Genomic DNA, 24907 nt, shown 5'->3' on the forward strand with positions numbered 1-24907 from the left:
ATAAGAAAAAGAAACCAGTCCCTGTTAAGTGGTAATAAAAAAAAGAAGACTCACTATTTAGCCCTCCAAGCTGTGCCATAGCATCAACAAAAAAGAAGAAACCAGTATTAGATGTGAGGATCTATTGCACTACCACCACAATCAAAATGCTAGCCATTAACTAATAAATTGCTATTAGCTAGACTTGAATTAGAAACAATCTTTGATTGATACATTTGTTATTTAACTGACAGCAGTAAAATAAAAATCAACAAAATGAGCCATAGGAATTAACAACAAAATTTCACATAACCACAAGCATCAACTTACAAGTGCAACCTAGAAAAGTAACATTATGAAGAGTTATCTAAAAATTTTTAAGTTGAGAAATGCATACTTCTCAAAATGTCAGCAAATATGACATTTAGTTATTCATTAAACTAGGATTATAAAGTATCAGCACAACCTAAATAACAACACCAATGGCTTATGCACCAATTTAACCTGATTTCCAAGGCCTAAACTAAAATAGAATAATTCACAACTAGAAGAGAGAAAGTTGGTTATATATAAGAGAATAGGTTCAAAGCCTTTATCAAGCGATAATTTCACAGGCAAGTAAGTAACTAACTTGGCAACAAATATATAAATTTAAAATTCAAGAAAGGATTGCAAATTGTAGATTGCATATTCACCAATTCAATTTCAAACCATAAACCTTAGGGATGAAAGAAAAGACAACATTAACAATGGCCATGCATTTGTAAACAAAGAAACTCATTAGCTTTTATATGGAATCCATTAAAGATCTACCATCAACATAATTAGGGGAAAAACAAAAAAGTCCTCTTTTGCCTTGCCTAGCTAAGTACTGACTTATTGCTAGCTTTCTACAATTTTTTCAAAGTAGATTTTTGCAGTTTGTCATTCTCATCTTCACTTTCCCTTTTAGTTAACGCTACATCTTTCCCTTCCATCTCTTTAGAAGATTATGAATCTTTAGAAGTGTTTTGCGTCTCAACAATAGTTTTGGATGCTGTCTTGGCAACTACAACAGCTTATCTTTGTTTCATCCTTATAATCCTTCAATTATCAAAAAGTGTAAAACTTAAAATAAGCATTTCAATAATTACACCACAAAAGACTTTAATATGCAAACCAACAATTACAGCAAACTTAATTTCACAATTACAACAAGTTCATATTTCACAACTCCAACAAAAATTCTGCATAAAAGACTTCAGTTTGCAAACTCCCACTACAAATAAATAAATAGTACAAAATTCAAAAAAATTAGATTCACAACGCACTCAAATCAAATCAATACAGAACTTGCAGATAAATTAGTACAACAAGTAGGAGGGAAGGAGTGACCAAAAACTTACAGATTGCAAAGAAGAGTCAAGGCAACAGTTGATAAGCATTCAGGAGGAACATGCTTCACTGGTATGCATAAAAGAATGTAAAAGAAATGAAGTTTAATTTTAGTCAAAACTTGCAGATTGCAAAGAAAAGTCAAGGCAATAGTTGATGCGTATTCAAGAGGAACATGCTTTACTAGTATGTATAAAAGAATGTAAAAGAAATGAAGTTTAATTTTAGTCACTTTAGTAGGAACATGTGCATTTAGGTCTTACATTCAATGAAATTATATATGGTCAGATTTTTCTTCAGTTGTTCTATTTATTTTCATAATCCATACTTCTTTTACGAATTCATTTTCTTCCCATTGATAAATTACTCAGCTAGCTAAATCTCTATTACTCACCTAAACTGAGTGGGAAAGGAGAGAGAGAAGCTGCGTTGAATTGTTTGCGACGGACCCACAAAGGTGAATCAGAGTCAACATCGAACGCTGAATGTTGAGGGCGAAGAGAAAGACGAAGGAAATCTAGAAATGAGAATGCCGACAGCAAGATCGGAGAAATCAAAGAAAAAAATGAAGAAAATGAGAAGAAGGGATGCCAAAAAAATCATCTCCGATCAGTATGTTTTCTTCCAAAGCATTTTGGTCAATTTCCTTCATCTTTTTCTGAATAAAATAATTAATTTAATTCTTTAAAAGTATTTAATCCTTAAGAATAATTTATTTTTTAATCTAATTCTTTTTACCAATTTTTTCAGGAAATGAAGAGGAAAAAATGAAGAGACCCTTATCTTCACCATGTTAACTGTTTTACTGGCTTCGAAGTTTTAACACTTGTGCGTTATTGGCTTTTTGTCCGCATGCTGCTTCTCTTTCTCTTCCACGTACCCACCCTCAAGCAGGTGTCGCTCTTACCCATAATTCAAACTCGAATCTGCAACAGTGGAATCTCAGTAGACTCGACGTTATCCTCCAATATTGAGCGCCGATTCCTACTTTTGAAGTTCATTTCGACTTGGGATGTATATCGTTGCAACCTCAAGATTGGTGCTCTTGCGCGAGAAGGAAACCCTGGTGCTGCACGGAAATTGTTCGATGAAATGCCCAAGAAAGACGTGGTTACGTGGAATTCTATGGTGACTGGGTACTGGCAAAATGGTTTTTTGGAAGAGTCGAGAAGGCTGTTTGAGTCGATGCCTGTGAAGAACGTGGTTTCTTGGAATTCTATGATAGCTGGGTTTGTGGAGAACGACATGGTTGACGATGCTTCCAACTATTTTCTGACAATGACAGAGAAGAATACTGCGTCATACAACGCAATGATCTCGGGTTTTGTAAAATTTGACCGGATGCATGAAGCACAAAAACTTTTTGACGAGATGGCTTCTCGGAATGTCATTTCTTACACGGCAATGATCGATGGGTATGCCAGGAAAGGTGAGATCGGGCGCGCAAGGGCACTGTTTGATGTCATGCCTCGTAAAAACGCTATCTCTTGGACGGTGATGATTAGTGGCCTTGTGGAGAATGGGTTTTATGATGATGCAGGGAAACTGTTTGAACGAATGCCGCAGAAGAATATTGTTGTGAAGACAGCTATGATAACGGGTTACTGTAAGGAGGGGAGAATGGAAGACGCTAGATTCTTGTTTGAAGAAATCCGTTCCAGAGATCGCATTTGTTGGAATGCAATGATAACAGGTATGCCATATGAACATTATTACTGTGCGTGAGTTAATTTGTTGTTAGCTCACTTTTAAAATTTGAAGCATCTATATGCTAACAAAGTCCCTTTGCTTTGCACAGAGTATATGATATATTTTGCTGGCTAATATTAGACTACTTTCTGTAATTGGATATGTATACTTTTTGACTCCTTTACTCTATCTTGTTTTGTAAAAAGCTGCTGGCGGCTTATTTGCAGCAATCCTGAAAGTATGCAACAATTTAAGACTTTGGATCTATCAATATTCATATGTGGTCAATCAGCTGTTATTTGCCGGAATATTCTTGGTTACTCTTCTACTTCTAGATGCTAAAAATTTTGGCTAGCTTTTTAAGGTAGTTCTCATCTCCAATGGGCTCTCTTCAAAATCCGAGGATCGGTACATGAGATGACATGTGCGAAGTAAGATGTGCCTAGTACTTCAGTTCTTGACAGGTGTATTAGACTAAGGCATAATGAATAAAGCTCAAACATTTGCTTCCTTTAAATTCTTCAAATATCTGGCCATCATGTATAATGGGCCGGACTTTAAAGGCTAATTTAGATTTTCCTTAAGTTGAAGGAGAGGCGAAAATGAAATTAGGATTTGCTGTAAACATATCAGGCTGTTCTTTCTTCTGCTATTGTGCTTGGTTTCCCTGGTGGAACTTGCCTTCGTAACGAACTGTCTGACTGTTGGCAGGTTATGCTCAAAATGGGATAGGGGAGGAGGCAATGAATTTGTTTTCACAAATGGTCAAGACTGGGATGCAACCAGATGACTTGACTTTTGTTTCAGTTTTTACTGCCTGTTCCCATCTTGCATCACTTGAAGAAGGAAGACAGGTTTATGCTCTAGTAATTAAGCATGGGTTTGAGTCAGATTTGCCTGTATGTAGTGCCTTGATTACTATGTACAGCAAATGTGGTGGAATCGTTGATTCTGAGTTAGCTTTTCTACAAATTTCTCATCCAGACCTCGTTTCATGGAACACCATCATTGCTGCATTTGCACAGCATGGTCTATATGACAAAGCCTTCTCCTACTTCAATCAGATGGTTTCAGTCGGTGTTGAACCTAGCGGGATAACTTTCTTGAGTTTGCTATCTGCTTGTTGTCATGCGGGGAAGGTTGAAGGGAGTATGAATCTGCTTAATATGATGATCCATAAATATAATATTTCCCCAAGGTCTGAACATTATGCTTGTTTAGTTGATATAATGGGTCGAGCAGGTCAGCTGCAGAGAGCCTTCAAAATAATCCAAGATATGCCATTTGAAGCAGACTCCGCCATCTGGGGTTCTCTTCTTGCTGCCTGTAGTGTTCATGTAAATGTTGAATTGGGGGAACTGGCAGCTAAAAGAATTCTGAATTTGGATCCTTATAGTTCTGGTGCTTTTGTTATGTTATCTAATATCTATGCTGCCGCTGGCAAGTGGAAGGATGTCAATAGGATCAGGATTTTGATGAAAGATCGAGGAGTTATAAAACAAAGAGCATGTAGTTGGGTGCAGATTGGAAACAAAACCCATTGTTTCCTTGGAGGGGATGCATCTCATCCAAATATTAGCGATATTCATGTTGTGCTAAGGAGGATTACCCTACACATGAGGATGCATGATGATGCTAAAATATTTCGTTGTAAGAAACCGTGATTTTTATAAGGCTACAAATTTGCAAGGGAAAATACACGTTTTTAAATGTAGGACAAGGAATTCAAGAATTTGAGAAAAGTGTATTGTTCTGGAAGCTCACTTGGTATTGGCCAGGAGCTCAAAGAGAGTGTATTCATTTGGATAGTTTTGAAGAAGCCCCTCTCAAATCTCGACTGACACAAAAAGCTCGTGTACTGTGTGGTGGTGATGTTGAAGACTTGAAGCATGTACTGTGCACCTATATACATGCATAAAATGTTTGGACCTTGCTGGTTCGAAATGAGCTTCTTTCCTTTATGAATGAGAATTTTGGTAGCTGGTTGAATAATGATGACCAGAGGGGTGGGAGTATGTGGTGATGGGTTGTCGCTTTTGGCTTAACAATATGGAAGTTACGGGATCGTAGGAAGGTTTGCAGTCCTCAAAGAGCTGGGAAGGTTTGATTTTTTTTTTTTTTTTCCCTGACCATCAGAAAGTTTGATTTTAATGAAGAATCGTTATTGCGTGAAGAGAAGTTGATGATTCCTTAATACCCATATCCAAATTTCTCCCGCATACCAATTGAAGCTGTAAGTTTCTTCCTAATAAAATTTTATTGTTGATTAAGCCGCCTTCTGTTGTAGGACTGAGTCCTAACAATTTGAGTTTAGAATATTGGGATAGATCGCAATATACGCTGCACGGAGTTGTGAAACAGCAAAACTGGGTGGAAGCTAGTGGTATTCTTGTTGTGCCTCTGCAGGCAATGGTTAATGAAAAATCCCCTTTCAAGAATCAATTTTTCAGTTTTACTAGAGCTCAAACATGTAGAAAACAGTCATATCAATCCAAAAAGAATAACAATATCTATGGTGATTGGATGAGGAAGAACGGATCAATGAACTAGGCAGGTAGAGAACAGAGATGCAGGTTATTGGAGTTCATATTGCTTTTTTGGTAAGGCAACATCGAGGAAGTATATCTGGCTGTTCTATGTCTTTTTTTTTTTTTTCCCAAGTTTTTAATGCTTAATCCTTGGTTGATGATTGTAAATTATGATAGTGCTATGTATCATTTGCATTATTGGGATCATGCTTTCTAGGAAGGACTTCCTAGATTGTTGTTTATCCGTGGGAAAATATTATAGCTCTATATTCAATTGTGGGGTAAAATTATTAGATGATAACTGTAGTAACCTTATTTCTTAATTTCAGTGTCTGGTAAATGGTCGTATCCTTGTCCTCTATCCAGATTTGGTCTTGTCATTTATGGTTCATTACTGGTAAACAATCCTAGTCTCATTCTGTTTTGCCATCATGGGCCAATGTGTAATTGTAATTGCGGTGGCGTGCATAAACAACAAACTTACAGCTATTATAGGTTTCACCGTGTGGATTTCGAACATTCTGAAAAGAATTTGGTTCTTGCTTGGTTTTTAAGTCAAATGGTATGAGGTAAAGAAGACCTCAATTATTTGTTCGTTCCTGGTGCTGTCCTCCTCATGGCTCAATGGATGTTAATTGTGATGGTGCCTTCCACAAGGCCACACACCGTGTAGGTATTGATGCCTTGTGCAGAAATCACTATGGTATCATGATGAAGGGCTGGCATGAACCTATCAAAGCAAATTCAAACTTCATTGCTGAACTTTTGGCTGTGAAGAAGCCATTATTTGTTGCTGCTGATTTTTCTGATATGACTGTGATAGGGGAGACTGATGGCGCTAAGGTCTTCAAGTAATTAATTAATTAATTATCTGGCAAGAATGTTGCATCTTGCGATCGGAAATACAATTGTTTTTTGGAAGAGGTTTACAACATGATCGATTCTCTGGGGTCTGTCTTTTCCTCCAGCATCTCTTATTCTCAGAATTACATCTGTTGCAAAAAGTCTTTTTACTGACCATACCAGGCACTGAGTTGCTCTGATTGAGTGTTGCATTTTTGCTCAGCTGTTTTGTCTCTTTTCTGCGTTGTTCTCTTGCTGTCTCTCTGTCTTCCTTTGTTTGTCCTCCCTTGTCATGTCTCTTTTTAAGATTATGAATAAACCCTGATTGTTAAAAATGAGAGAGAGAAAATGGTATAAACTAAAGGTTTAATATTTCATTCTTACTAATTGCATGGGAGAAAAATTTAAAATGAATACGTACGCGAAAAAGTGAGGGTGGCACCTATTAAGGAAAAAATGGTAGAAAATCGGTTGAAATGGTTTGGGCATGTACAAAGAAGACCAAGGGAGGCACCAGTGAGAAGAGTGGAACATATAACTTTGAGTCCGATTAAAAGAGGTAGAGGAAGGCTTAAGAAAACACTTTTGGAAATTATTGAACGCGATCTGTTAATTAATAATATTCCTAAAAGCTTAATAAATGATAGAGCACAATGGCGTCTTGCAATTCATGTAGCCGACCTCACCTAGTGGGATAAAGGTTTGTTGTTGTTATTGTTGTTGTTGTAATTGCATGGGAGAACTCTTTTGGAATGAGCTAACCTCTTATAATGTAACAAATCAAAATTTAAATTCTAATTAGAGGATGTTCACGTATAGTATTTGACTTGCATCAAATAATATTTCTCACAAGACAACTCATTAGAAAGAAAGGAAGAAACTAATGCTAGTGGATAATTTATGCTTCACTTGAAAATAATATAGTTTATTTTATTTTAATATTAATATTTAAAGTTCACAAAATTTATAATAGTATTCATACCATTTAGTAAATAATAATTTTGATAAATTAGAGAAAGTGACAAAAGTAGAGGAGGTGATAAAAGTTTTTTTTTTCTTTTTGGGTACGCGAGGAAGTGATAAAAGTTTTATCTTTTTTGATAATATCAAATTTTGATATAAAATATCTAAATCAAATCAATTATCGAAATCAAATCAATTCTCTGAAAGTTACTTTTTTTTCTAAAAAGAATTCAAACAAAAATGACAATTAACCAAATTAATATTTTTATCAAAATCAACTCTAAAAATCGAGTTTATTTAAAATTACGTTTCTCTAATTCCAATTCGAACCTGGGTCCGCGTTTCTAGCCCAAAACGTCATTTACAGCCCAAAACCACGTTAAGCCAGCTGAAAACTGAACGTAACACCCCCGAATTGCTCTTCCTCCAAACCACGTTACAAGCTTCCCAGACCTAGCTTCGGTCCCGTCGTCCCTTTCTCCGTCGTTCCACCTCTCATCTTCTCTCTCCGTTCTGGTGGCTTTCCTTATTCGCTGATTTGCTTGGCTGCCATCTGGTTCGTGCTTCAGTGTTGACCGGCCATCTAGTGCCGACCTGGTTGCGTCTCCTTCGTTCTGCCATCTGCTCCGATCTGGTGTCGATCTGGCATCTGGTTCTTGTTTTGCTCCTTACTTTGCTCGATCTGCATTTATTGCCCAAGTTTGCTACCATCAGGTTCGTGTTTTGCTTTTCACCTTCTCTGTTTTCAGGTTCATCGATTTTTATAAATATAAATTTCAATTTTGAGGAAAACAGTGGGTTTTGGATGCTAGTTCTACTTCTAATGTGACTAAGCAAATGATAAGCTATCAATAGAGAGAAGAGATCTTTGGAGGGTGTTTATAAATTCACGTCTAGAAGATTGGGTTTTGACGTTGAAAATCGCAGGGTTTATTTACATGTTTTTATTTTGCTGATATGGATCATAAGATTTTGTGTGAGGTGTTGCTATAAATCTCTTATAAGTTTGTTACACGTTGTAATTTTCAAATGTTGCAACTATTACACTTGCTGTAACCTGTAAGCTGATCGTAGTTCAAACTTCATTTTCCTATAACTTTGTTGCAATGATAAAGGGGTCCTTACTGTTTTTCTGACGTGTGAGATTACCTTATGACTTTGTTAAAGTCGTGTAAATGGTTCAGCTTTATCATTGCAGCTTTCCGTTTGTTCATGTGGTTGTTTCTGCATTTTGTTTTTCCCCGATAAGTTTTCGTGAATTGAGATTTGGGGTTTTCATCTATTTGTTGAATTGAATCATCACAATTCTTGGATGTCGGGTTGTTCCATCGTCATGTTATAAATTGAAGTTTTTTGTTACTTTCTTGAAGGCATAAATTTAAATTGCCCAGGCTGTTTCATCTCGCCCAGTAAGTTTCAGCTAACCTGAACGTTCTTCCCCTTCTTGAATTAATCATTCCTTCTACTTGTTGCTGGTCTTTTAAGATACCTTCTATAGCTTTCATATTGAATTGTTTACTTGGTGACAGAGCTTCTTTTTCTCGTCAGTTTTCATTAGCCTAATTGAAATTAAATATAAATGCCTTTTAGGATGTTCATTATTACTTTATAATCTATCTTCTGCCCTTTTTGACCTTTTGTTGTGATGGCCTAGACATAGGCTCTTGATAATATTTAAAACCTGATTGTTATTTTGGAGTTTTATTTAATTCAAGTGTTAGCTTGTATACATTTTCATATGATACTTGTGAATTTGTGGCCTGCTGTGTTGGTACAAAAGTTTTTCTCATGTGCATTTCCTTGTAGCAAAATGACCAACGACAAGTCAAAGGCTACATGGGATACGACAGCAACTAAGATGTTTATTGAATTATGCTTGGAACAAGTGCACAAAAATGAACGAAAGGGCGGTACCTTTACAAAGAAAGGGTGGAAAGATATCAGGGCTGGATTCAATGAAAAAAGTCGCAGACAATATGACAAGACTCAATTAAAAAACAAGTGGGACAACCTTAGAAAAGAATGGGTACTATGGGATAAATTGTTTGGTGAAGAGGCGGACTTAAAATGGGATAATGCAAGGAATACGGTAGATGCACCAGATGATTGGTGGGCGAAAAAGCTATTGGTATGAAGTTTTTATGTCAAGTTACAATTTTCATCTTTCATTTGTCCATTATGTACCATTAATTAGCTGTATATGTGCAGGAAAATCCACAATATGAGAAATTCAGATATAAAGGACTTCCATTTGCCCAAGAATTAACCACTTTGTTCAAGAGTGCGCCGGCTACAGGAAATTTGGCATTGGCACCAGCACCGTCTTCTGGAACGCTACCTAATGACACAAATGCTTATGTGTACCATTCACCGTTGAATGATGGCTGCGTGAATTTGGACGAAGGAACAGGGGACTGTGATGAAAATCTGGGGAATGCTGCCGGACTTATTGCTGAGGTACAGAGTGTTAATTTAAACACTTCTCAGGGAAACAGTAGTGAAGGCAATGGGAGGGGCAAGAGGAAGAGAGGTGAAGCAACTGACAAGAAGATGAAAGTTCCTACCTCAAAAAAGATAGCTGATGCAATAATTAGGATTGCCGCTGCATCTGAATCACGTTCACAAATGATTGCTAGAACGTCTATCAGTGAAGTGATAGCTGAACTTCAAAAAATGGAGGCTATCACAAGTGATCCTGACTGGCATTCCCGATGCTGCCAACTCCTTCTGTCTCAGCCTGAAAGGGAAATGTTTATAGCTTTGAAGCCGTATGAGGAAAATTTGTTGAACTGGTTGAAGTTTGCAGCTTATAGAATTTGATATCAGTGCAGTTAGTCGTTAGTCATGTAGTACTGTCAAAACTCCTTGTAATATTTTTGATTTGATGTTGAATTTATGTTTTTTATTTTTTAAGTAATTTATATATATAGTAAATTAAATTGTATATTATATGCTACATAACCGTGTGTCTTTTTTTTTTTTGAAAAAAAAAAATAGTTACACATATAAAAGTACTTTCCAATAAAATCATCTAAACATGTATTTGTCAAAAGCGATTTTGATATAAAAGCAGTTTAATGTAAATCATGTTGCAACAAAATTAATTCTATTTGAAATCAAGTGTGAAAAAATCAATTTTAAGTAAACTTAAATTTGCATACTTCAATTCAAGCTAGATTTTATACCTATACGCTGCACGGATATTAATTTTCAGTTGCAATATAATTGAATAAAAAGGAAAGAAGATTTTAATGAGCGCAATTTTAAAAAATGAGTAGAAGATTAAAATTTTTAATATAGATAAAATATAAAGGAGGCAAGTAAATAAAATTACTAACAAATTTTAAACTACACATGTCTATATAATTATAAAATTTATTCAATACCCTACATTTTAAATTAAATAAAACTTTTAAAAAATATTTTATATTGTGATTTGGAGAGAATATTTTTCTATTATTGATTTCATATTCACTACTCATTTTTCATTGTAGGTCTCATATCCACCTTATTGTAAAGCCTTTGTAATCTTTTATTTTTATTTAACATAAAATAATAAAGAAAATTACTATAAAAAATATTTGAAAAATACATCAGATGCCTGCCATAATACAATAAAGGGAAGATTTTTATATAACCTGGGCTCACACAAATTTTCCTACCCTGTTTTTTTTTTAATATTAATACTGTTGCCTTGTTAATTAAAATGTTTTTATATAACTTGGGGTCACACAGATTTTTATGATCTGTTTTTTAATGCTAATACTGTAGAACAACAGTAATAGAATTTCAAAGGAGTGCGATTGTGGGGCACTGTAGAAAAAACAGTAAAGATATTGTAAAAAGATCAGTAATCCAATGCAATTTACAAAAGTAAAGACGTTGCATTATAATGGTAGTCTGGTAGCCGCCAAGCATCTTGTCAGTTATGCCTAGATTCTGTGTTGTGTAATGGTGTCTATTCTTAAAGTAACCTTTTGTCATTAAAAAAACAAAAAATTAAAAAGAATTTTAGAAGTACTGCATCACCAAGTTCACTGTCTTTTCATGGTTAGAGTTTAACTTAAAACAGGCTTGAACACTGACACACAGCAAGTGAGCAATACAGGTTAGCTTGTAGTAGTAACTCCTACGAAACTGAAGATGAGCTTATTCTGTGAAGGGGTGTGAGTAGCAAAGCTCAAGTACTCCTCCAAGTCACTGAATGATTGTTCAAACTTCTTGGTCCCTTCTGAAGAAGTCTCAGGATCTACTTTGGATCTTGGAGAAAGGTTGGCACTTAAAAGCCACTTTTGGATATGAATGTAATGAGAGCTATAATTCTATGTTAGAACTTGTACATCCTTGGGGCTTGGAGGCAAAGGTATCAATGTCTACTTGAATTTTATGCTACGTTTCTTTCCTCTTTTTTTTGGGTCTCTAACAAAACCCTTTTTCATAAAAAAGAAAGACACCCATATCCACGAATATATACATATAAACATTTCAACCTTAGATTTAAACCCAAGACATCTTTCAAGTGAAGGAGATGATGTTATTACTGGAGCAACTTGTTATTGACACGCCATGCGTACTTGGAATCTTCTTCATGTGTTTTAGGTTTAGTTCTTGGATAAAGATGCAAATTTCTTCGTGTATGTTCTGTTACCTATTGGTTAACATTTGTCACTTAGTCACAAGGTTTTTAAGACGTCTCATTTATGTTGTGGGCTAGATATGACTATGGACCATCGAATTAATATACCTATAAAATTTTCATAGCGAAACCGATGATCTAACATAAAAAGAATAGAGACAAACCAGTTATAAGTTATGTATCATATGTTATGAGAAGCAGTGGTGAGCTCAAGTGTTCCTTCAAGTCATGGAATGATCGTCGGGGAAATTACATTAAAGAAGAAAAGATTGAAATATATTTAAATAAAAATCAAAAGAACTGGAAATTAAAAATGAGGACCAAATGTTCTTCAATGACTTGCTCTAAAAGTGAGAATACACACTAACAAATGTGTTTTGATAATTGCAAACTAGGAAATGAGCCTAGGGCAAATTACTGAAAGTATATATTGATATGTTTTACAAATTAACAAATGTTACTTGCAAATTCATATTTCAAGAGCTGCAATTCAAACCAAAAGGTAGCAAAAAACTATCAAAACCATGATATAGGGCTTGTTTAGGTACTGTTCTCATTTTTTTATTTTTCAAAATAAAAAAATATGTTTAATTCCATCAACTCAAGACAGTTTTAAAATCAATCAATGGATCAATAGTGATGGTCATCAATGGTTAATGGTGATGACTTACGGTAATTAGTGGTCAAGACTTAAGATAACTATAGTTTTCAATAATAAAAATAATAAATTTTGAAAACAAGAAAAATAAGATGAAAAAAATTTAAGATGTTTCTATTTTTTGTTTAAAAAAATAAGAATAGTTTTAAAAACAATTAGATTCAAAATGCTCATTCAAATAAGTTTTTTAAATTTTTTCTTTTAAAAACAAAAACCTGTTTTTGAAAACAAAAGCCAAACAAGCCTATATTTTAGAAAATGTATTCCCACTTTTCTTTTACAAATTAATGAATGCTACTTGTAAATTCATGTGTTGAGTTACAAAGTATAAACCAAGGTATAAAAATCTACTGCTCTATGATTTCCAATTTATTAAAGGACCTTCTATCTTCATTTTTTTATTTCCAATTTTTTATCTCTATTTAAATTTATTCAATCTTTTGATTATTTAATGTCATTTCCTTATGATGCTTGACAAATAATTATCACTCTCTTTCATCAACTCTTCTTTTTACCCATCCCATCACCCTTGTTTTTAATTAAGAGAAAATTAATCTGCAAATCTTTATAGTTTTATTTAATTTTAAATTAAGTTTTAGTAATTTATTTTATTTTAATCAAGCCCTTATAGTTTAATCTATTATATATGTTAACCATACCCCGATTAAAATTAAAAAAGAATTATTAAATTTCACAAAATAGAAATGCTATTTTTAGTCAAAAAGTTTAATTTAATTTTTTAATCAAAATTGAAAAAGAAAATTTGATTTAATTCATTGTTTTCAATTTTATAATTTTTTTTACAAAAATTCTATATGTATAAAAAAATTTAGAAGGCAACCTAATTATATTAATTTTGATTTATAAAAATTATGTAATTAAGTATAAATTTATGGATTCTAACCTTTAGGGATTAAAAATTTAAAGTGATTAAATTATAAGAGTTCAATTAAAATAAAATAAACAGTAGGAATTTAATTCAAAATAGAATGGAACTATAAGAACTTGCAAATATATTTTTCCTTTTATTAATATTATTTCTTATTTTCTCTTATGAATGACATGATTAAATGAGGATATTTTATTCAGATACTAATGTTTTAAATTATTTGTAAATCTGTCATTTAGTAACCCTCTCATATTTTTTAATATCTACTCACTTCGTTCAAAAATATAAGATATTTTTTAAAAAATTATATATTAAAGAATGTAATGTCTTTCAAGATATAATCATTTTTTTCCTAAACGTATCTCTATTAAATAAATTATTTTACATTTATTTTAGAGTAAAAAACTCTATTAAATAAAGATAAATATAAAAAATAGAGTTAATTTTAAGACAAGTAATTATTACATTGAAGGTAAAATTAAAAATACCTTATATTTTTAATGGAGGGAGTATTTACAAATAAACTTTTATAAATTTATAAGTAACATTACATAAATTTATGAAATTATTTATCTATTTATAATTTTTTTTGGCCAACTTTATCAATTTATAGTTGACTTTTTCACAAAATGACATTTCTTAAATTTACTAATAACTTTTCTTAAAGAGTGACCTCCCATTGATTGTTTTAATAATTAAAGTCTTTTAATTGTTGATAAAGATTATGATCCTACCATAATATTTCAATATCAAGATCTTTAATTATCATCAATGCTTATATAAATTCTGTAATTATTATTTTTCCTTTTTATTTTTATTTTTTTTCCGTAGACAAGCATTTGATAATTGATAGGCAAGGCTAACCGGTCACCACTCGCCACCTAATTCGACCAACGGGAAAAGAAAGGTTGGGCCGAAAGAAATGCTAATTATTTTTCAAGTTTTAACAAGCTGGCCCATGAAATCAAGTTTTAGGTATACTCACTCTTGGCCAGTTTACATGCTCAGTGAGAAAAATTTTTAATTCTATTTTTAAATCATATTATTACTCCCTCCACTCAAAAATATAAAGTATTTTTAAAAAATTTAAATGTTAAAAAATATAAGATATTTTTAATTTTTTAAAGTATAATCATTACCCCTTTTTAAAAAATATCCTTACTGAATAAATTAGTTGATATTTATTTTAGAATGAAACATTTTATTAAATAAGGATAAATATGAAAAAATAAAATTAATTTAAAAATAAGTAACTACTTTATTATAAATAAAATTTGATTAAAAATGTCTTACATTTTTTAACGAAAGGAGTAAATTTTATTTTAAATTTGTTATTTTGTCTTCCATTAAATGTTAGTAAGAAAAGTACATATATTTTATATAGACAAAATTTATACCTTATTAAACTTTTAAATATAATTAATGAGTTTAAATTTTTTCTTAATTTTAATCAAATATATTGAAAATAACATGTAAATAAAACTAGAGCTGGGAGGAGTATTTGAAAGTTGAGTTCATTGAAATAATAATAAAAAAAACAGTATTTGACAGTTGACACATAATCATCCAACTGTATCTGATGATCTAACCCTAAACATAATTTGACATTGATAATTGAAATCACGGGTGAAACATAATGAACAGATAACTCCTCATAATTATGACGTTGAAATGGGAGAATTACAATCAGGTTTTATACAGAAAAATTAATTATTACAAAATCTATTAATAACTGAACAAAATTGCATTAATAATTGATTGTATTATTAATACAATTTTATTCAATTATCAATAAATATTATAATAATTAATTTTTTTATATGAGACTTTAATATAATTTTTTTCATTAAAATTAAGGACGAATAGAGAGCCCAATTCATGTGAAACTCTACAACATCCATGCAATGTGTGAATCAAATCCAATTCCATGTCATTCAGTAGTTTGCGGCTTTTGCTTCTTATTTATTTCCTTCGATTAATGTTATAAAATGTTTTTAATCAAATTATACTTTATATGAATTACTTGTTAATTATTTTTTAAATTACACATTTGTTCATGCTTGCACTTATTTAATAGATTGTCTCAATTAAAAATTAAAAAATATTATTAAATATACCTTGAACCATTCAAAATATCTTATATTTTTATTATAATATTTTAAAAAATGCCATTCAAAATGTCTTATATTTTTTATTGTAATATTTTAAAAAATACTTTATAATATTGGATATGGAATATCTATTATATTCCAGTTTCGGATATTATAGTCTTTCTTTTTACCTGTTTAGATATATACTTTGGCTGATCTTATCTCTCACTACATATCTATCATGTGCGGTTGAAAGAGAATTAATCAATTAATAATCCCCTCTCTTACTGAATTTGTACTACTCTGGATCCAGTGGGTGGCGCTAATCCATTTTCTTAATAACTAATAAGTATTTTACATGATAATAATTGATTGATTTAATTAAAAGATGTTAGAGATTTTATTATATGATATTCAGAAAATACAAATTTCAATTTTTGGAAGAAGAACAGTATAATTAAGGATTGTTATGATGGTGGTTGCTGTTTTGAATTTTCAAAAAAAAAATATATCTTGATAATTTTTCAAGTGTTGATAAAATAATGGTTATAGTTAAGACATTTAGGAATAAATGAATTAGACCACTCATCAACTACAAATCACACTCCTATTTTGAAATAATGTATTTTTTGAGAAAGTTTTTTTTAGGAAAAATTAAACTTTTAGTTTTTCAACTTTTAAATCACTTGTAACTCAGTCCCTCAACTATGACTGGCTGTAACTCAGTTCCTCAACTATGATCGCTGTAAACTCAGTCCCTCAACTATAACTCACCTATAACTCAACTCTCAATTATAACTCGCCTATACTCAGTCTCTTAACTTTTAAATCACTTACAAATAGTTCCTAACCTTTGTTAATTTTTTTTTCATGTTAGCTTATATTTCATTATAATGAATAAGAAAGAGGATATTTTAAAAATAATATATGAGCATTTTTATCCCTCTTATTTGATAAAAAATTAAAAAATAAGGATCGAGTTATAGGTAAATCAAAAGTTGAGGGATTGAGTTTTGCAGTGAGTTATAGTTGCGGGACTGAGTCGCAACGAATCATAGTTGAGGGACTAAATTATAAATGAGTTAAAAGTTAAAGGATTAAAAGATTAAATTTCTTTATTTTATTTTACAGAGGGTCCTTTTAGAGGTTCTTCACAAGTACTATTACAATTTATTAATTTTTTTCACGTTGTATCATTATTTACTCCTTCGGCTATATTATGTGTCATTATTTCTTAGGGATAATCACATTCAAGGCTCTCACATGAGAAAATAACAATAAACTCAGAACAATAAAAAGTTAAACATGTATAATAAGTAAATCGCTAGACCTTGTCTTGTGCATCGCTAAACCTTCTATTATTCTGGGTCTTCATAGTTTTTTTCCTTTTTTTTTTTTCATCTGGGGACTCTATATGAGGTTTGTGTTGAATGGAGGAGTCTAATTCAGCTGCCAGAAATTATTAGAAGTCAATTGTTGAAGCCTTGAAGGCATATGTTCATGGAGTCCATAAATGGCAAATTCCATCATCATACATTTGCATCTATGTTACACCAAAATTGAAGTGTTGCTTCAGCTCTCAAGTAACATGTAGATCAGCACGGTTTCATTGTGGATAAACTCTGAGAGGATAAATGATACTTTTATAGGCCAAAATACAAGTTATTTTTATTAATCACGAATAATCAGCTTAATTACACGCTAATAGCGGAAATCAAAAAAAAAAAACACTCAAACGTATGCAACATATTCTAACACACCAATCTGAAAACAAAAAGGAAAAAAACCACAAGTGTTTTATAAAAATTAGATTTAATTCACAACCTAAAAGAATATTGACTCCTTTCTTTTTTCTTGAATTGATACAAGAATATGGACTCTAGTGCATGATCAATGTTGAAGACTTTATTAACAGATAATTTATGAACTTTTAAAAATTTTATATTTGTTGTAGCATTTTTTTATCTATAAGACTAGTAACCCTTAACGGTAGGATATTTTACATAGCTCATATGACTTCTAGAATTTAATCATAAATATTATCACTTACAATAACCAAAATAAAAAATAATTTATACATTTTTACTATATCAATAATTCATGAAATTAAATAAATAATTAATTATCGTATGATATAGAAACTTATATTATTCATAAGCCATGAATAACATAATTCTATGCATTTTTGCTGTGAATTATTAGGTATGACAGATGTGCATGACTCAAAAACTAAAAAAAAAATAATAATAATAAATAAAAAAGCCTTCAAACAAAATCTAGGTAATGTGTATGGGTGATGTTCTGTCCGATCCAGCCCATATATAGCCCTATCTCCAGCTAGGAATAATGTGCAAGGGCATGATTATTGTTTCCTGTTGTAGATTACTTCTTCCATCCATATATATAAGATATTTTTAATTAAATTATATAAATTAATAAAAATTAATTATTTAATTAAAAGTATAGTAACATTTTGATTTCATTTATAATTATTATAAATAAAAAAATAAATTTTTTTAAAATAAATTAATGAGAGTATTTATCTTTTTTTCTTTTCAATTTAATAAAGATATAATGATCAATTTATTAAAAAATATGTTAATAATCTCTTATGTTTAAAAATAAAAAAAGTTTTAAAAAGTATTTTATATACACGGGGAGTATGTGTGAAGGAGTTGATGAGTTGTCCATGGTTTAGAGACGGCCTTCATTGACCTTCAACCTGTCACTATGATCTTTTATAATTTTAGAGAGCTATGATGTTACCTAAGTGTGTTCACAGGACAGGATGGGATTGGGACACTCTCATCCCGTGTCCTATCTCAAAAAAAAGATCGAGACTGAATTTTGATCTTGTATCCCGTCTCATTCCTAAAGTCATCCTATCCCATTAAGAGTTCGGACAAGATCGGGACAAAATCAGGACATCCCACCGTCCCAATAAATCAAATAATATTAGAGAAAGATCTAGATAATAACGTTCATTAAAATTTTAAATCATATAATTTATTAAGTTTAAAATCAAAATAATACAAGTACATAATATCAACAATTTAAAGTTAATTATTGAATTACATTAATTACAACTACACATTATAATAGCAAATACAAGTGATCTTTAGGCTATAAGAATAGCAACAACAGGTAAGTTAAACACAACATCAAATCATTGTTCTTTTACTTTAGTGGAGATATACTAAGTTAATTACTCTTCTGAAAATAAAGTAAGAAACACGTTATAAATAAAAATTATTAAATAGAGAGATATAAAAATAAATTATATTAATATAATTAATATATTATAAAAAAAAGATATTGTCATGTTTACTTAATGTCATTAAAATTATCAATATAAAAAACTTTAGTTTTAAATAAGAATTGAAAGTATTGAAATTATAATTGATATAATTAATATAGTATAAATTATATTAATATAATTAATATATTTAAAATAATGTATATATAATATTCGAGACTGGATGAGACGTCTCAATAATAATCCGTGTCCTATCCTATCTCAAACCTCTTTCCTATTTCATCCCGTAAAGTTCCATCCCAATTATTTTTGTGCCGAAACAAGACCCGTCCTGATATGATCGGGATGATATCAGGCCAATCGAGATGGGTCCAAGTTGAACACCCCTAATGTTACTAACTCCCATTCTCACTATATATATATATATATATTATTTAATATAACATGTTTTGTCTATAATAACATTAATTTTTTAACCTAATATCCCTAATTAGTTATAAAATTTCCTTAACTAATTAAACAAACTCCTCCAACGAATAACTTTTATTAAAGATAATTTTGAAATTTTAAGGGATATAACAAATTTTAACTAACTTTGTTAATTTATGTAAAGTTGTTATTAGTTGCTTGTTGAAGCTTTTTTTCATTGCTCACATATATAATCCTATTAAACACAATCATGTTCGAAATATCATCGAATACTAAATGTGAATATGTCTTTTATTAAGAATTTAAAATTTAATTTATCACGTTGTGAGAGACTAGCTCTTACTTTTTAATTTTAAGCCATATGAATGTGCAACTGTTGTTGGCAACTTTGATTTGGTGTTCAACACTTCTCATTTTCTAAAATTTTCATCATTAATATTAAATAAAGTTTTCTCAAACTTTTTAGTTTGAGTTGAGATTACAACCCCAAAGAAATTAAAACTACAGCGTAAACAAGCATACCAAATATCTTTAAAAACATTTGTTTGGAGTTTGAGGCATCACCATAGATATAAATATAATTTATAACTTATCAATATTTTTTTGTTGAATTATCTATTATAAATAATAGGGGTAAATATCTTTGATGAAGCAATCAAAAGTCATGGTGCCGCCGGATTTTGACATCTGCCGTCACCACAAAACAAAATGAATTTAATGATGGTTAAGGAAATTCTGGCTTCTTTCACTATTTTCAGGTTTGCTAGCCGTGTCTCCAAATCTTTCGAAGAGACATATAATGGTTTTGAACAAATTAAAGAATACAAAAACAGTTCACACTTGACACTGACGTTCATGTTCTTTCTTAAGAGTAAAGCATGGTTGAGTTGTGGATGACACATAACAGGGATATTTCCAGCTATTTTAATACTTTCCTTCTTAACCACGGATGCCGCCCAGCATTTTTCTTTTTTAAATCCTCCAAACAAATATAAAGTTAAGAAAATAATTATCTGATCATATAATTTTTAACATAATTATAATTTAATTTTTAAATTTTAATTTGTTACTCAACTTTTATAATTTGACTCGTATGCAAAATTTTAAAATTTTAACTTACTACAATTATATCCTTATATTCTTATAGTTTTAATAATTTAAAATTTTAATTTTTAAATTTGAAAATAACTTTTGTCTTTATAAAGTGAGTTAATGATCATTTTTGCTTTTGAACCTTAAGTTTAATGTATGCAGGTAATTGAACTCAACATTTGATTATTTATGCCCTTGAACATTTCAAATGCTTGCCTCATCACCCCATTGCTAACGCACTATAACATTTGTTTTCAGTGGAGTGGGTTTTACTATTTTTTATAATAAAACATTAGATCATGGGTCACTTTTGTCTTTAAATTTTTCTCTTACGATTTGTAATTATTCTGAACTTTTGCCTTAAAGTTTGTGAATACTCTAAACTTAAGAGCAAAAATAACTCCTAACCCAATATTTTATTATAAAAAATGTGCTATAAAAAAATAATGGGATCCACTCGACTAAAAACAAACATTATAACACATTAATGATGGGTGTGCATTTCAAACATCCAAGGATAGAAATGATCCAATGTTGAGTCTAGGGTGTCCATAGATTTTAAGGGAAAAGTTTCAGAATAAAAGAGAACCTCAACTTTTATAAATTTATTTTCTATAATATAGATACAAGTATTTTAAATAGTTAAATTATAAGAATTAAGTTGCAACAAGTTAAAAATGACAATGTCATAATTAAATTAAAATTATAAAAACTGAATTGTAACAAATCTAAATTTAGAGATTGAATTATAATTGAATTAGGACTACATAGATCAAATGATAAATTTTCAAAAAATTATATGATCATTATAATTATTATATATAAATTAATAATTTTTTTGTCTATCCTTCATTTAGACAAGTATTATCTTTTAATTTTCTTCGGGCTATCATTTCATTGGAATGGGACAATAAAAGTATTACTAGGTTATACATATTGGAGAAGTGGAGGGAAAAAGAGGGAAAAAAAATGAAAAAGCCCTTAGTCCATTTCAAACTCTAGGATTTTGGGTTGAGCGGGGATATTTACTAAATGAATGGTGATGATTGGGAAAGTGGAAGGAAAAAAAAAAAGAAATGGAGGGGCTGTTGGTCTATTTTAAATGCTAAGATTTTGGAATGATTGGAGATAGAGGTCTAATATTCAAACTTCTTTTATACTTTAAAATAGATTCGGTAATTCAGATGAACTGAGCTTATTCGAGTAGGGCTCAATTCGAGTTAGATTTATTCAGATCGGGCTTAAAATATCCTATCTATTTTAAAAAACTTATATAGACAAACTTGACTCTAACACCTTCTAGCTTCAAGCTTATTCGAGCTGACCTGAATACTTGAAACTTTTTAAAAATATTTTTTTCTTTATTTTTTGAATCAATTTTAATTTTAAAAAATTTTATTAAGTATAAAATATTATTTTAACTTTAAAAAAATAAAAAATAACTTATTATCCTTATACTTAAGTAGCTCTGTTATTATTTTATTGTATTATATATAATTTATTCTTGAATGTTTTGTTTACTTGCAAATTAATGTCTTATTGTTTAAATATTGCTCTTATCATGTCATATATGAATGTTTTATATATTTAATTAAATTATATTATTTTAATTATAATTAAGTTTATCTCAATTTAATCGCAGTTAAATTACTAACTTAAAATTATTATTTCGATTAGTTCAAAATTTTTAATAACTTTTGAATAAATTTTTGAATAAATTATACTTTTCTTTTTATGAATATAAGAAAAATAGCCATCATTATATTATATAAAAAAATTATTTAATTATAAGTAAAATATTATCTTTTTGAATCATTTTTCTTTAACTTTTTATATTGTTTAACTCTTACATATAAGAAATTTTTGCTCTTATTTATTCTTAATTTTTAATCAAATTTAGCATGAACAATAACCAAGTAATTATTCAAGAATATTATTTTATTTATTATGTCTATCTAGTAGTGGAGTCAGAAATCCATGCCCGAATTTATTTTTAAAATTATTTTTATTTTTAAAATTAATTATAATTTATAAAAAAATAGAAATTTAATTTTTTTTATAAGCAAATGATGTATAGGACTCAAAACTTTTTATAAAAAAATGGATCTAAAAAATAAAAATTGATATTAATATATATTTTAAATATTATTTTGAGATGTTTTATTAATTAAAAATATGAAAATATGAAAATATAACTATTTTTATTTTTTTAAAAAAATAACTATATTAATACACTCAAATATATAGTATTTTGATATAAAATGATATAAAACTAAAAAAAATTAATTAATATTTATCATATTTTATATATTTTTTAAAATTTATTTTTTATTTAGGTATTTAGGCCAAGCCCGAACCTGATCAAGCTTGGCTCGAATTTCCTCAAGTCGCTCGGGGTTGAGCTTGCTTAAATTTTTTCAGGCTTATTTGGGCCTCCGAATAGGCCCAAACAATAAAAAATTAATATTTTTTTAGATTTGGCTTTAAATTTTTTGGATTGGTTTAGGCTGACCCCTCAAGTTTAGCCCAAATTACTGGCTCTACTTTAAAAAAATTATCATCATACTACATATAAGTAGTTAATAAACTTTTCTTATCTAATATATAAACTGAAAAAATAGTTAATTTTACAAAACATATGTTAAATAATAAAAGAAAAAATCTAACTTCAAGTCCCTGTACTTTACTCGCTTTTTACTATTAATTTTTGTATTTTTTTGATATTCTAAGCCTTTATACTTTTATTTTTTAGTATTTTAGGTCCCTCTATGAATAAAATGTAGGGACCTTTAAGTGACCTAGAATATGAAAAAAATGTAGGAAGATAAAATATTAAAAAAAATATAGGAATTAATAACAAAATGAGAATAAAGTGTAGGAACTTAAAATTATATTTTTTTAAAAAAATATATATTACCAAAGATCTTGTGCACACATTCTATTGTAGAAAAATGAGAAATATTAATATACTCCAGTTCAATCGTATGAGTCAGTTTACAAAAATCTACAGAGAATTAATTATTTTATTTATAAAAAAAAACCCTTAATATCTGATGAAAGGATATCAAGATTATGATTTTCAAATTTAAATTATTTATTAGAGATGCAGAAAGAAATTGAAATATAACAATTCTAATCATACTAGCCTTTTCCCGTGTAGCATAAGTTCAGAAAGTAAATTGACAAGGGATTGAATCTTTATCTATATCTTTATATAGTATTGTTTTCCCGTATAGTATTTACATTACAGGCCTTCGGAGATGTGGCAAGAGTTGCCGTCTACGGTGGCTCAATTACCCAAGGCCAGACATCAAACACGGAGGTTTCCCTGAAGAAGAGGACAACATTATTTTTACCCTTTATGGGCAAATGGGAAGCAGGCAACTATAATTTCCAATAATCATCGATATTTTCCCCCATTTTGCAAGTCTTTCTTCACTTAATCACATGATTTTTTCTTGTTATTCTTTAGATGGTCGGCCATAGCCTCTCAGCTTCCTGTTAGAACAGACAATGATGTGAAAAACTACTGGAACACCAAGTTGAAGAAGAAGCTAATGGCAGGAAAAGTGAACCTCAAAACAATGACAGACAGTCGCATTAATCTTCCTTCGACCCCATTACTGACTCACAATGTTCAGACTCAAAGCCAAAATTCAGATTTTCCTGCTCCTCAAAACCAGAGTTCATCTCCCAGCTCAACTCTGCCCATCCTGACCGATGCAAATTCTGGGTTTTACATTAACACTCACACCATGATCAGTTTCGATCCGACTCAATTATACAGTCCGAGTTTCATGGATATCTCAGAAATTAATAACGCAAGCTCAAGTATGATGGCCTTGTCTCAGGAAGGTTCAAGAATTTCAGATTCATCTTTGATTGCAATGGATAACAAGTGTTTGTCGCTGCCAGATCATGCCGGCGACGAAGCTACCCAAGTATTAATGAATTTTGGGTATGGATTTCCCTCTGACGTTGTGAATAATGGATTTTACTCCCAAGAGAAAATTGGTGAATTCGCTTCAATTTTCTATACTCATGAGTTGGTTGCATTCGAAATACTATTGTTTTCCTACGGTACCATTTGACTTTTTGTACTTTTTTTTTTTAAAAAAATTTATGGTTAGGGGTAGTGGGAGTTGTGGGATCTACATAGATGTAGGTCATGTGGGCAATAGTTCAAAAAAAAAAAAAGAAGTCAAAGGGTTAATAAGCATCTTTAATTTTAAACTATTATACAAATAACATTTTAAACCCTAAACTCTCTAAACATTTAAAAACTTCTCTTAACTTTTAAACTCTAAATGCCTGAAATGTCACCGTTAAGTTAGAAAAAACAATCATTACTTTTATAGTTACGCGACCCAATTATATACTGGAGTGAAACTCATTTTAACTTTTAAAAATAACGATAATTTTTTTCAACTTAACGGCAATATTTCAGGCACTTGGAATTTATAAATTGATGAGAGTTTTTA

General features: G+C 30.3%; 3 protein-coding genes across 4 annotated transcripts; all 3 read left to right on the forward strand.

Annotated features, from left to right (window-relative positions):
• The first annotated feature begins 1848 nt into the window (after positions 1 to 1848).
• Positions 1849 to 5950, forward strand: LOC129308807 (pentatricopeptide repeat-containing protein At4g02750-like). Its single transcript, XM_054950198.1, has 3 exons — positions 1849 to 1965; positions 2104 to 3046; positions 3754 to 5950. Exons 2-3 carry the CDS (start codon positions 2206 to 2208, stop codon positions 4704 to 4706), a joined length of 1794 nt encoding a protein of 597 aa, XP_054806173.1. The 5' UTR covers positions 1849 to 1965; positions 2104 to 2205; the 3' UTR covers positions 4707 to 5950.
• A 1790-nt stretch (positions 5951 to 7740) lies between these two features.
• LOC129308808 (L10-interacting MYB domain-containing protein-like) lies at positions 7741 to 10289 on the forward strand. 2 transcript variants are annotated; one of them, XM_054950199.1, is made up of 3 exons: positions 7741 to 8090; positions 9183 to 9504; positions 9585 to 10289. In XM_054950199.1, the coding sequence occupies exons 2-3, from the start codon at positions 9187 to 9189 to the stop codon at positions 10194 to 10196; spliced, it is 930 nt and encodes a 309-aa protein (XP_054806174.1). In that variant the 5' UTR covers positions 7741 to 8090; positions 9183 to 9186; the 3' UTR covers positions 10197 to 10289. The 2 variants fall into 2 exon arrangements, with proteins under 2 accessions (XP_054806174.1, XP_054806175.1); XM_054950200.1 differs by lacking the exon at positions 7741 to 8090 and adding an exon at positions 8102 to 8785.
• Positions 10290 to 11580: 1291 nt separating this feature from the next.
• Positions 11581 to 24517, forward strand: LOC129308981 (transcription factor RAX1-like). The gene is made up of 3 exons (XM_054950332.1): positions 11581 to 11647; positions 23677 to 23806; positions 23899 to 24517. Exons 1-3 carry the CDS (start codon positions 11581 to 11583, stop codon positions 24515 to 24517), a joined length of 816 nt encoding a protein of 271 aa, XP_054806307.1.
• The last annotated feature ends 390 nt before the right edge of the window (positions 24518 to 24907 follow it).

Source organism: Prosopis cineraria, unplaced genomic scaffold, assembly GCF_029017545.1.
Source record: "Prosopis cineraria cultivar Desert tree isolate PC_DT_omini unplaced genomic scaffold, ASM2901754v1 PC4, whole genome shotgun sequence".
Classification (NCBI taxonomy): domain Eukaryota; kingdom Viridiplantae; phylum Streptophyta; class Magnoliopsida; order Fabales; family Fabaceae; genus Prosopis; species Prosopis cineraria.

Bases quoted from the DNA above. Each gene is read 5' to 3' on its own strand.
- LOC129308807 (XM_054950198.1), top strand. From the start codon at position 2,206: ATGCTGCTTCTCTTTCTCTTCCACGTACCCACCCTCAAGCAGGTGTCG. The intron at 3,047-3,753 runs GTATGCCATATG...GACTGTTGGCAG, and splicing joins TTGGAATGCAATGATAACAG to GTTATGCTCAAAATGGGATA.
- LOC129308808 (XM_054950199.1), top strand. From the start codon at position 9,187: ATGACCAACGACAAGTCAAAGGCTACATGGGATACGACAGCAACTAAG. The intron at 9,505-9,584 runs GTATGAAGTTTT...GTATATGTGCAG, and splicing joins GGTGGGCGAAAAAGCTATTG to GAAAATCCACAATATGAGAA.
- LOC129308981 (XM_054950332.1), top strand. From the start codon at position 11,581: ATGATTGTTCAAACTTCTTGGTCCCTTCTGAAGAAGTCTCAGGATCTA. The intron at 11,648-23,676 runs GTTGGCACTTAA...TTTACATTACAG, and splicing joins ACTTTGGATCTTGGAGAAAG to GCCTTCGGAGATGTGGCAAG. The intron at 23,807-23,898 runs GCAACTATAATT...GTTATTCTTTAG, and splicing joins TATGGGCAAATGGGAAGCAG to ATGGTCGGCCATAGCCTCTC.